The 13,441-nt window shown below is 41.2% G+C and overlaps 1 protein-coding gene across 1 annotated transcript; it reads left to right on the forward strand.

Annotated features, from left to right (window-relative positions):
• The first annotated feature begins 7,136 nt into the window (after positions 1–7,136).
• Positions 7,137–8,608, forward strand: LOC129620059 (elongation factor 1-alpha 1-like). Its single transcript, XM_055535735.1, has one exon. The coding sequence runs from the start codon at positions 7,202–7,204 to the stop codon at positions 8,588–8,590; it is 1,389 nt and encodes a 462-aa protein (XP_055391710.1). The 5' UTR covers positions 7,137–7,201; the 3' UTR covers positions 8,591–8,608.
• Positions 8,609–13,441: the final 4,833 nt, after the last annotated feature.

The following is a 13,441-nucleotide window of genomic DNA, read 5'->3' on the forward strand; positions in this document are numbered from 1 at the left end:
CAAATGTATGATGTTGATATAAAATACAAATTAATCAGGGAAATGAAGGAGTGTGTGTGTTTTTTCTTCTCGAGGAGGAGTTTGCTGTGTATTCAGGGATGGGTCCATGTGAACTGGGAAAGCGTGTACAAAATAAAATCATTTTCTCTGTGGGCACGTGTTCAACTTCTGGCCACCTCCGATGCTTCCAAAGTTAGCGATTCATTTCCTTGATTCTGCCAGCTTGTCGCTGTCAGCGTAGGGCCCCTCTGTACATGGTAGAGTATCCTGAACCACAGATTTACTGCTACTCCTTCCTTGTTTCATTTTAACAGCTGCCATTCATCAAATTGCCTTCTTTCTACATCTGCCACCCACTACACACCCTCATTTACAGTCTGATCAACACACCAGATAACACCAGCTTGATCAGAGATTCATATACCAGAACTACCATATACCAGATGACTCATCTTTGGACTTTCTGGGATTTCATGGTGAATTTGTTCACAGAGAGCTTATGCATAGTACAGGATCTCTCTGAAATAAAATCCCGGATCACTTGTGCAATTCCCTGGACACTGATTATGGTTAAGCAGCAACAGACAGCATATGATTATGGTTCCAATCAAGGAGACCTCATCCCACATAAATATCTTTGCCCAGTGATGGTGAATAGCAAGCTTTTAGCATAATGCCTAATAAATTAAGACTGTTGAAAAGTTAATTTCTGCTATCTATAGTGATCTCGAAGGCATCCCACCTTAATCTGATAGGTATTTTGGAAGGATCTAAAGCTATGAAAGAGGAGAAACACAGAGGAAAGGAGAAGTTTGGTTTGTTTTTTATCAGAACCTTATTTAACTTAAAACAGGGAAAAGCCAAGCCTGACTATCTTCCTCATTATTAAACCAGCTTAGGAAAGCCACAAAATCTCATTTTTAAACACACTTTGGTGGACCAAAAAACATAGCATGCTATATATGAGTCAATGGGATTCCATGCTCAAGTCAGATCATAAAGAATTTGAGGGATACTTAATTTATATATTTTTGTGAAGCAAAAGGAATTAAATTTTCACCAGAAGTTTTCTTTAAGTCAGGGCCATACTCTACTGTCTTCTGTGTATGATATCAGGTTACCCTGTTTCATAAAGGGGAACACTGGGAAATAATGGGAAGGAGAGAGGAACTGGTGGATTTCAATTTGTATATGATACATAGGTAACTCATCTCTGTGTCCTCCATACTTTCTGGTTCCATGAACGTGGTGATAGGAGAACAATTACAGCAGAAGGCATCAATCTGAGTGATGATTTTTTCCTTCCTTTCCTACTTAGGTCTTAGGTCCTGTGACATGCTCATTTCCTCACTGGAATTTTTTTTAACTTTTTATTTCATATTGGAGTATAGCTGATTAACAATGCTGTGATAGTTTCAGGTTGACAGCAAAGGGATTCAGCCATACATATAAATGTATCCATTCTCCCCGAAATCCCCTCCCATGCAAGCTGCCACTTAACACTGAACAGAGCTCCCTGTGCTATACAGTAGGTCCTTGATGGTTACCCATTTTAAAGTGTGTCAGTTTGGGATAGACATGTTCCCACCGGAGTTTTAAATAAAGACTTCTTTGGCTCTCAGGGCTGTAGGAGAAATCCCTTCCTCTCAGCTCTGACAAAATGTCGTTCACAAATTGTGATGAGAACATCATCATGGTGTGGAGTTTCTAGCAGAAGGTACTTCTTGTTTTGTATTTGAGGAAAATGTGGGTATTGTGTTAATTAAATAGCTGATACATTTTGAGGTCTTGTTAATAGATAGTACTTATTGAAATATTAACATTTTATTCACTATATATTCAAATGAGCCATTGAACATATAACAAATCACATTTAACTATTTAAATTATATTTATGACAAGAAGTACATTTGGATCTCTAAGTAAAGAGCACTCTGAGTAACTGTGTCTTTTGTTTTGTTTTTGAATAATTGTGTTTTCAAAAACCATTGGGAAGCATAAACTAATGTTTCAGAGATTGGAAAGCTCTTGGGCATCCTTTAGCTTACTCTAAATTAAACAACTGACCAGGAACATCCCTGGAGGTCCAGTGGTTTTAAGACTTTGGTTTCCCGTGCAGGGGGTGTGGATTCAATCCCTAATGAGGGAGATAAGACCTTACATGCCTTGTGGCCAAAAAAAGTCAAAACAAAAAGAACAGAAGCCATGTTGTAACAAATTCAATAAAGACTTTAAAAATGATACACATCAAAACAAAAAAAACTTAAAAAAGAAAACAGCCAACCAGAGAGTGTTTGAGGGGTACACTGGGGAATTTTTCTATCAAATCATAATACTCCAGACTCAACTCTGCAGATACATAGTATTGAATCATAAGAAAATTTACATTTGGAAAAATAGAGTCTAAAAGCTCTTATCCAGCATAAATACATTTTCACTGACAGTTGAAAGCAACAAGATTCCAACTAACAGCAAAAGGATTCCAACTAACAGTTATTTCTTCATATTGTACTTTTGTAACTGTCTGATATACCTTATTACAAACTCCGGCATTACCCTTTATTATCCAAATAAGTGCCTAAGCTTGACTCATGACAATGTCTCTTTCCTGGATCTGTTTTAGTGCTCCCTGTGGCCACCCCTCAGTGACCACAACATCTCCCTAAAGCAGCTCTTTGGCTGACAAGGAGAAGCTTCAACACCAGGAAGAAGACATTCTTGTCCAATCAGAGGCAAAGCTTTCTGTGAATTCTTTGATAGTTATAAATTCAACCATTCACTAGTTTATTTGTTTAAGAATTGTTTTTTTCTGAGACACATCCCAAGTCCACAGGCACTGGATTAAATGCTGTGAAGAATCAGAGCCTAATGAGATACTGACCCAGGACTCATGGAGCCCATAGACTGGTGAGGGCAAGACATGTATGGCAGACCCTGTAAACACAGGGCAGAGGAAGCAGTAACGAGAAATACAAGCCAGGTGCTTGGGGGAGTAGAGAGGAAAGTGTCATATCTGGGAATTATAAGGAAAAGCTTTCTCTAAATATGCAAAATCTTAGCAGTCAAGACACTGAGGTGCTAGACTTTTCCAGGAACAAGTTACTTTCCCTGCAGTAGGAAAGACATAACCCAGCTGAGAATCAGCATCTAGGCATTCTGATTACAGAAAAGTTAACAATCATTGACAGAACACCACCCAGGGTGGCTCTAAGGACCTGTAGTGGGGACAGAAGTCAGAGTTAGAAAGAATGGGCCAAGGAGGATCTACTTGGAGACCAAGCCAGCCAGCCCTAAGCCACTAGAAAAATAGTCAAACTACACAGCTGTGAAAACACACATTCTCAGCTGCTCAAGAAGGCACATTAGACTGGGCTGACTCTGGGAGATTAATCAGTGACAGGTGCACTTGGGCCTTCTAGGTGCATTTTGATCAGAGAAATAAACTCATTTCACACAGCTGAGGTTGAGGGCTAGCAACTTGCCCTTTATTTTTACTGGGGCTAATGCTGTAGCGGAACCCCGTGCTCTCACATTCCTGCATGTGCCTGGGAGATGCCCAGACTGCTGTAGTGCCTAAACCTCAAATCTTTCAGATAACGTTGGGTACCTCCGGGGACCAAGGCAAGGGTGAGACCAGTGAGGCATCTAGGAAGCAAAACACAGGAGACCCCACTGTCAGGTTGCTCACGCTGGCTTGCACCTCCCTAAGATGAGGGAGGGCTTCCCTGAACTCTGCCTCTCCCCAAAAGGCAGGGCTTGGGAAGGAGTGGCTTTCCAATTCCAGGAGGTGTAAGGGTTTCAACAATTCTGTGGCAGGTAGACACTTCAATAAAGAAAAGTATGGAGCAATGAAGGGCTTCCCTGGTGGCTCAGACAGTAAAAATCCTCCTGTAGTGCAGGAGACCTGGGTTCAATCCCTGGGTCAGGAAGATCCTCTGGAGGAGAAAATGGCAACCCACTCCAGCAATTTGGCCTGGAGAACCCCATGGACAGAGGAGCCTGGTAGGCTAAAGTCCAGGAGGTTGCAAAGAGTTGGACACGACTGAGTAACTAACACATAAAGGCTAAAGTCCAGGGGTTTGCAAAGAGTTGGACATGACTGAGTGACTAACACACACAGACACAAGGGGCCTGGTCAATTTCCCAGGGATCTGTGATCAAACATTCCCATTGAAAGAGTCCCAAAGGCAATGGTATTCCAAATGTCCAGTCTACATAGGGCTTTTCTGATTTATTTTCTCAAAGGAAAGATTGGATTCATCTTTTAGCTTCCCTCTTTCCATGAGCCCTCTTCATATGTCCCCAACTGAAAATGGATTTCACAGTCCTTTCCCCTTCTGTTCACTGAAAACAGAAATTCAAACTATATGCCACTTAGAAAAGTTTCCATGTAGGATATTTTTCTAATTCTGCTGTGGCTTAAGACTTGGTTGTAACACCTGAGTCCTGCTAAGGAGTGCCAGCTCTCGTGTTCAAACACTGTTTTAGGATTAGTGCATATCTGTTACAATGCCCTCTGGCTCCTTCTCCTCAATGAGACTTGAAACTGGCAACCATTTTTTATAAGCAGAGTGGTAACCACAAAATATTCAACAAATTAAATAAACGGCTTAACAACTACATAATCCAGAGAGAAAGCATAGATGTTATTATTTTCATAACATATCTAATCTTTTCTTCATTATCCAATTTGATTCACTATCATCATTTTTTAAGAAAAATTAAGCTAGTATTATAAAATTGTGTCCATGTTTTCCTTTATATTAAACTCTCTTTTTCTTGTAATATCTTTTAACTCACATTCAAGAAAAAAAAAATCCTATTTGGGAAAGAGAAAAAATAAGAGGAAGAAACTATTCTTGAGGCTGGAGAGAGAGATTTTATTTATTTATTGGGTTGGCCAAGAAGTTCATTCCAGTTTTTCCATAGGAAGTTTGGGGAAACTGAATGAACATTTTGGCCAACCCTATACATAGCTCCATGACTCAAAAGAAATAGGTAGATTTTTCTCAAAGAACAAGAAAAGAACCAAGTATGTTGTGTTTCGGGCTTCCCTGGTGGCTCAGTGGTAAAGAATCTGCCTGCCAGTGCAGGAGATGTGGGTTCGATCCCTGGGTCAGGAGGATCCCCCAGAGGAGGAAATGGTTTCCCACTCTAGTATTCTTGTCTGAGCAATCCCATGGACAGAGGAGCCTAGCAGGCTACCGTCCATGGAGTCACAAAAAGTTGGACAAGACTGAGGAACTAAACAGTAAGAACAAAAGTTGTGTTTCAGAGTCACAAATACCCGGATATTAGAGGCTGAATTACACCAGAGCACACCTTCCTGAACACATGGAGGACAGCTGCACACGCAAAACCGTCACAGCACAGCTGAGGGTGTCTTACTATGGCAGGTCCCTTGTGCAGGGCTCCCAGGCAGAGGTCACAGTGAACCAGACTGCAGCCCCGCCAACTCAGAGCTCGCCTCCAGCAGCACAGAAATGCGGGCCTTTCCCTCCGTGATTCATCCCTGTGGTAATCAGGCAAACTGTCGTGAAGAGTCTTTCATAAATTACTTCATCGCCGATGATTTTAATTAAAGACTGTTGTAGACTGATGAAATTGGGAAAAAGGAATCTAAACGTTTTAAGAATGTTTTAGACCATCTTACCCAAGTGGGTGGAGGGAGACATGCAGACCTAAGTCACTTTGGACATGAGAGGTGTTTGTAAGACTAAGGGTAAAAAGGAACTGTATATGAGCGCTTACCCAAGTTGATGAGGTTATTTCTCATGGAGGTACAGGTTGACAATTCTAATGCTACTATGCATGTATACTGGAATGGAATAGCTATCTATTCCATTATATATTATATAATGTTTATAATATAAATATATAAATATTACAAATATATAAATATAATATAAATAATATAATTATTCAGTTAATGCAGAAGAATTCTAAATAATGTATTTGCCCTAAAGAAGGGGGAATGTAACTTCCCATTTCTCAACTGTGGGCTGTGCATCCCTTCCAAAAAAAATAGTATGAGAAGTGCTGGGAGGAGAATAACTTCAGTGGAGAAACCTGACCAACACTACTCCAGCCAGGTGATCAAGGTCAGCATCAATGGTCATGAGTCAGATTGACAGGATGTACCTTTGATATGGTGTCATGACAGTATACTTCACCTCTGTGATCTTGTAACTGGGAAGGGTTAATTTAGGCTGAATTTTAGGCTGGATCTGCTTCTGTGACTTTAACCCTTATCTTCCCACTTTGGGTATTATAAGCATGCATAATGGCCTGCCTCCAGGGAGATAACCTGACCCTGCCCACCTGTGAAGGACTGTGACATTCTTGAATTCTTTGTGTGGCAAACGACTACAGCGCCCTGGCACCCCTCATCTAAGGCTTTCAGAAATTCACATTTGCAGAGGACTGAATCACAGATAGATGTGACATCTTTGTTTGTTGATATGACAGGAGATACTCCATTTCATACCACCCATGAAATGACTGCAAGGAAGTGAAACTAACACATCCCCCTACCTGAGGCTTGCCATTCTAAGAGATGTTCGCTAGAATTAAATGGTATTTTTACTTTGTTTCCTCACCTCCCTCCTCCCCCATCTCTAATCCAGAATCTAACATCCAGGCCCGGATAAGATGGTTATTTTGAGGTGCTAGCCTGCCATCTTCTCCATCAGCCAGCTCCAGAATAGAGGCACTTCCTAGTCCGAACACCTCGTCTCAGATTCATTGACTTATCATGTGGTGAGCAGAGGGAGCTTGGACTCAGTAACAATCTTTCTCCCCAAAAATCTATCTAAGAGAAAGATATTAGACAAATAAAGGGACATCCTACAATAAACCTGATCAGTACACCTCAAAACTGTCAAGATTATCAATGGCAAGTAACCTATGAGAAACTGCCAAAGCCAAGAGGGCCTAAAAAGACATGCCAACTAATGTGGTGTCCTGGATGGGGTCTTAGATCAGAAAAAAGACACTATGTATAAAATAAGGAAATCTGAGTAAACTATGGACTTTAATAATGTATCAATATTTATTCATTAATTCTAATAAATATACAAATATATATATTCGTTAATTCTAACTATAAATAACAGGTATAAAATATATGGATGGCTTTTTCGCAACGGGTTTGCCGCCAGGACACAGGTGTCGTGAAAACCACCGTTAAACCTAAGCCAGAATGGGAAAGGAGAAGACCCACATCAACATCATTGTCATTGGGCACATAGATTCAGGGAAGTCTACCACGACTGGCCATCTGATCTACAAATGTGGCGGGATCGACAAGAGAACAATTGAAAAGTTCGAGAAGGAGGCTGCCGAGATGGGGAAGGGCTCCTTCAAATATGCCTGGGTCTTGGACAAACTTAAAGCTGAACGTGAGCGTGGTATCACCATTGATATCTCCCTGTGGAAATTTGAGACCAGAAAGTACTATGTTACCATTATTGATGCCCCAGGACACAGAGACTTCATCAAAAACATGATTACAGGCATATCCCAGGCTGACTGTGCTGTCCTGATTGTTGCTGCTGGTGTTGGTGAATTTGAAGCTGGTATCTCCAAGAATGGGCAGACCCGTGAGCATGCCCTTCTGGCTTACACCCTGGGTGTGAAACAACTAATTGTTGGTGTTAACAAAATGGATTCCACTGAGCCACCCTATAGCCAGAAGAGATATGAAGAAATTGTTAAGGAAGTCAGCACCTACATTAAGAAAATTGGCTACAACCCCGACACAGTAGCATTTGTGCCAATTTCTGGCTGGAATGGTGACAACATGCTGGAGCCAAGTGCTAACATGCCATGGTTCAAGGGATGGAAAGTCCCCCATAAGGACGGCAATGCCAGTGGAACCACCCTGCTTGAAGCTCTGGATTGCATCCTGCCACCAACTCGCCCAAGTGACAAACCCTTGCATTTGCCTCTCCAGGATGTCTATAAAATTGGTGGTATTGGTACTGTCCCTGTGGGTGGTGTGGAGACTGGTGTTCTCAAACCTGGCATGGTGGTCACCTTTGCTCCAGTCAATGTAACAACTGAAGTGAAGTCTGTAGAAATGCACCATGAAGCATTGAGTGAAGCCCTTCCTGGGGACAATGTGGGCTTCAATGTCAAGAACGTGTCTGTCAAAGATGTCCGTCGTGGCAATGTGGCTGGTGACAGCAAAAATGATCCACCCATGGAAGCTGCTGGCTTCACAGCTCAGGTGATTATTTTGAACCATCCAGGCCAAATCAGTGCTGGATATGCACCTGTGCTCGATTGTCACACAGCTCACATTGCTTACAAGTTTGCTGAGCTGAAGGAGAAGATTGATTGTCGTTCTGGGAAAAAGCTGGAAGATGGCCCTAAATTCTTGAAATCTGGTGATGCTGCCATCGTTGATATGGTTCCTGGCAAGCCCATGTGTGTCAAGAGCTTCTCTGATTATCCTCCCCTGGGCCGTTTTGCTGTGCATGACATGAGACAGACAGTCGTTGTGGGTGTCATCAAAGCAGTGGACAAGAAGGCAGCTGGAGCTGGCAAGGTCACCAAGTCTGCCCAGAAAGCTCAGAAGGCTAAATGAATATTATCCCCAATACCTGTCACCCCAGTCTTAATCAGCGGTGGAAGAATGGTCTCAGAACTGTTTGTCTCAATTGGCCATTTAAGTTTAATAGTAAAAGACTGGTTAATGATAACAATGCATTGTAAAACCTTCAGAAGGAAAGGAGAATGTTTTTGTGGACCATATGTTTTGTGTGTGGCAGTTTAAGTTACTAGTTTTTAAAATCAGTACTTTTTAATGAAAACAACTTGACCAAAAATCTGTCACAGAATTTGAGACCCATTAAAAAAAGTTTAATGAGAAAAAATAAATAAATAAAATAAAATATATGGATGGATGATGGCATGCGTGCTCAGTTGTGTATGACTCTTTGTGACTCCAAGGACTGTGTAGCACACCAGACTCCTCTGTCCATGGTGTTTTCCCAGGCAAGAAATACTGGAGAATACTGGAGAATTCTGGAGAATTCTGGAATTCTCTGGAGTGGTTTTCCATTCCCTCTTCCAGTGGATCTTCCATTCCCAGGGATCGAACCCATGTCTCTTGTGTCTCCTGCATTGGCAGGTGGATTCTTTACCACTGGCGCCACTTGGGAAACCCATGCTCAATAGTAATAAATAAAAATAATCTGTTTTGCAGACAAGCGATTCCTGTGTGCTCGGAAGAGGAACCTCATCTTAGAAGGATTGACATACTTTGAAAAAATGGCCTTTAGAAGCAAAGCGAAGCTACAGTCAATTGTGTGAGACATGGTCTGCAGGAAGAAAAGCTGATGTGTGAGTAAGCCCAGTTTTGCTAAGAATTTTTTTGCTTCCTGTTCTACATTTCATCCTTCTCTGCCCTAGGAGGCTGACCTCTATAGACTGCATCAAGTTTAACCCTTCCTCACCATCTGAGAACTGGTCCAGCCATGGAAGGTCCTGTCAGAAGACAGTGAGGGTAAGAAGATCAGCTTTGGGCTGGGAATTGCCCCGGACTTTCGCCTGCTGACCCTGCATCCCTCCTTTGAAGACTACAGTTTGTTTCCTTTCGCTTCAGTTCCCTCTGACTTGCATCCTCTCTCTTTCCCCAGTAACCCCTCAAATCCAGTAACCTCCTTGCACCTGCTGATTTTAGCATGGTTACTTAGCCTGAGTTTCCCTAAATGAAGAGACTGTGGAGAAGACTTGAGTGCACACAGTTTATTTGGAAACTTTTCTCAGAGCACAGGAATGAGAGGCAGGGGAATTGAAGAGGAAGTAAAAGCCCTAACATGGATGAGTTATTGAACTGGCCATGGCTCTCATTAAGTGGCACTCAATCCTTCAGTCCTCTGAGAAATCTTCTGGGATGCATTGCAAAACAGCCTGCTGGGAAAGATATAGGGGCCTGGGCATCCAGCTACCCAACTAATTGTTGAGCTGGAGCAAAAGAAGGAGCCTCCTGGAGCCTCAGTCTTCTTCCCAGGAGCTGGGGAGAAATGCCTCCTCAGGGCATGATTGTGAGGCTTGAACAAATAACAGCTTATAGTCTCTATGCAAAGTGGCAGGTTTCAGTAAAAGTGAGTGAATCCCTCTCAGAGCTATTGCTCTATTAGGTTCCATTTTAAGTCTCATTTTCTGTAATCCCTTTGACCATACTTATTTACATATTTAATTTTTTTTTTATCTGTCTCATCTCCCTGACTTTATTGTAAATTCAAAGCCAAATTTTACTGTCAGCATTGTTTTTAAAAAAGTTAATGATCTTTATTAAGCCATCCTGTGTGTCAGATAAGATCCTGAAGCTTACATCGTCCCAACAGTGACCAAATGAGATAGGCTATTAACCCCATTTTAGGAACTATGAAGCAAAGCTTACTTCAGACAACTAGTGAGGGGTGGGACCACAATTCACAAGGAAGTCTGCCTCAATTCTAGCTTTTACCCTCGTAAACACAGCGCCTCCCTCCCACTGCCAGGCATACAGTAGGAACTCCATAGTCATCTTTGAAAATTATAAGTAGATCTGATCTATGAGATACCATGCAACACATAAATATGCCTGTTAAAGATAGAACTTACTTGAAAAAGACTTGTATCAAAATCAAATAAAATGTATATCATGATTACTCAGAAATAGGTTCTTTTCTTCCCTTTCTCTACTAAGCCTTCTCCAATTCATCTTATCCTCACTACTCTACCCAACCTGCACTTATCAAAATCACTCAAGACCTCCATGTGACTATATTCAGGGTGATTGCTCAGTCAGTACTCTTCTTTCTTGATTTCTCTGTAGCACTGGACACAGTGGATTAGTGCTTCCTTGAAACACTCTCTAGAACCACAGCTCTAGAAGCCAACTCCTCCAATCTCACCAGATGGTTCCTTTGCTGACTCCTCCTCTCCTCTACCTGTGAAGTTTATGGTTCATGTGCCCCTGGACTCAAACTTCTTCTGTTTCTACCCCTTAGATAATCTCATTCAGTGTCATGGTTTTAAATACTATCCAATCACTTGGGCTATCACATGACATAGCATTCCTAAAACATTCACTGTGTCCTACAGAATCACACAATGACAACCTCAGGGCTTGTTTAAAAAATGTGATTCGGACACAATACTCAAAAATGTCAGCAGTAACATGTAAAGAAAAATAGAACCTTGGAAAAAACATAACCCCGTTCCACATATTTTGAATGGATAAGAAATGCAAAAATACTAAAATTAATGTTACTTTACCTTGACAAAGACAAGAAGGGTAGCAGTTGTGAGTTAAGTGAGATATGGTGGAAGGAGAGTTGTCTGAAATCAGTCAGGGGACTTGTAACAGCAGATGGGTATGGCTCATAACACCTGTTCAACTTAGGTAGGTATTTGAGATGTGTGCTTATGAGCATTTTGAGTTTTCCAGGACAGTTAGGTTCAGCTGGGTGCATTCATTTAGTGTTTCTTCCAGAATAAATCATACATAAGCAAATGTGAAATTCACATTATGTTTAAAATGTTCCCTAATGTATCGACTTGTGTTAGGCCTGCAAAGATGCTATTTACTAATAAGTTCATATACACGTTTGGGCTTAGGATTTCAACATATGTTTCTAAGGAATACAATTCAGCCCACAATACAAAGTTTACTCCAGATTTTTTGAAAGTCTCAAAAAAAGTTTTTAAATCTTTTATAGACAGCTACCCACAGTAAGAAGTATATTCTGCATTGTGTCCCAGCACACACACACACACACACACACACACACAATTGAAGCAAAAGCTTCACAGAACTCACTTCGTATCATTCAATCTGATATCATCTATTCTACTTTATTTCATTAGAAAGAAAATATGCTAGTCATGGCCCACTAATTAATTTTATGACCCACTTATGAGTTGTAATCTACATTTTGAAAAGCACCATTCTAGAATGAGGACAAAAACTCTTGTTCTTATGATTCAGTTAGATCCCAAGAGATTGTTCCTAAGTCTGTTTAACTGTAGAAAGCATGTGAGCATTGTTGATTACGTTGCATGGGACGCTTATCAATTTACTTTGTGATAGATTTTTTTTCTCCAGAATCCTTTTTATTATTTTAAGATTTCTCCCATTTGCATTTGCAGAAGATTATGTTCCCACTTGCAATTAGTTGTTTTCTCTCACACTGTGGTCACTTTGTAGCCCTTAGAATTCTTCTTACCTTCAGCTCCATCCCTTCACAAATTTCATCAGGTTAGTAGTGCTTATGAGTGCCTCATACCAGACATGAACTTGGGAATGGACAGAAAGCTAAGGCCTGATGGCAGAAACTAAATGACCACTTGACTTTCACCATCTGTCATACAGATTTGAAAGCCAAGGTCTGTATCCTCAGCCTCCACATGGTCTTGTGGTCTTTGGCGGGCTTGCCCTTACTCCTCTCACAGACCCTTGGCCCAGAGGGCTGGAGTTCAGAAGGTTGAGCAATGCTGGTGGGTGTCAGGTGCCAGCTCCTGGCCCCAGTGCTGCTCCTCACTTTGGCCCCAGAACCTACATTATGCCAGTCAAGGCCCTGCAGCCACTCTGCTTAAATGAGGAAAATTCCTCCATCGCATCCCTGCCCCAGACTCGCTGGGTAATCCCAAAGAAGTACAACCCTGTGCTCTCAATGGCTCAGATATTTTGTGGGAGATCAACAGCCTATTTGTGCTAATTCTGCAGAGGATATCGTAGGCCAGCAAGCCTAAATAATGTGCGCGGTCACATCACAAATTGATAGTAAGCTGAAATCCAAACTCTCATTCTTGGTCTTCCTGTGTGTTTCCTCATAAGCTGTAATGGGTCTTCATCTTTTCACAATATTGTCAAGGGTAGGACCTATTTATCTTCAGATAAACCAGGACATGTGAAATCAACTCAATTCTTAACTTTCTATGGCACTCAAGTCCAAAATTTGTTGTAAATATTGACCAAGTTGTGACATGACCTTTCCTTTTTCATAATTCTCTTAACATTTCTCCAAGCAGTCCCCACAACACAAGCCCTACCACATGCTCCACCACCATAGTTCACATTCCAGGTTCACAGTGAAGAATCTGAGCTTAGATCTCTCTGGCAGAGCCACAAGAACTAGAGTTTTCCTTCAAGACAAAAATTCTCACTTTTCATGCTGTATATCTTTATAAAATTAGGCTGCATAAAAATTGGTTTGTCTACACAATGTGGTTTGCTTTATGTCCTCCGCACAACAAGAAAAAAATCATAGTTAAATTGATGGTGTTTTCTAAAATCTGTACCATCTTAAAATTAAACACGTATATGGGTATCTCTAAAGTGTCTACACTGAAAATGGAGTCAAAATACCTGAAATTACAAAAATTTTTATAAGTCTTCTAACATTTCAAGAATTAACAGTAGTACCAATTCTCATAGTAACTACCC

Source organism: Bubalus kerabau, chromosome 9 (assembly GCF_029407905.1).
Source record: "Bubalus kerabau isolate K-KA32 ecotype Philippines breed swamp buffalo chromosome 9, PCC_UOA_SB_1v2, whole genome shotgun sequence".
Taxonomy (NCBI): Eukaryota; Metazoa; Chordata; class Mammalia; order Artiodactyla; family Bovidae; genus Bubalus; species Bubalus kerabau.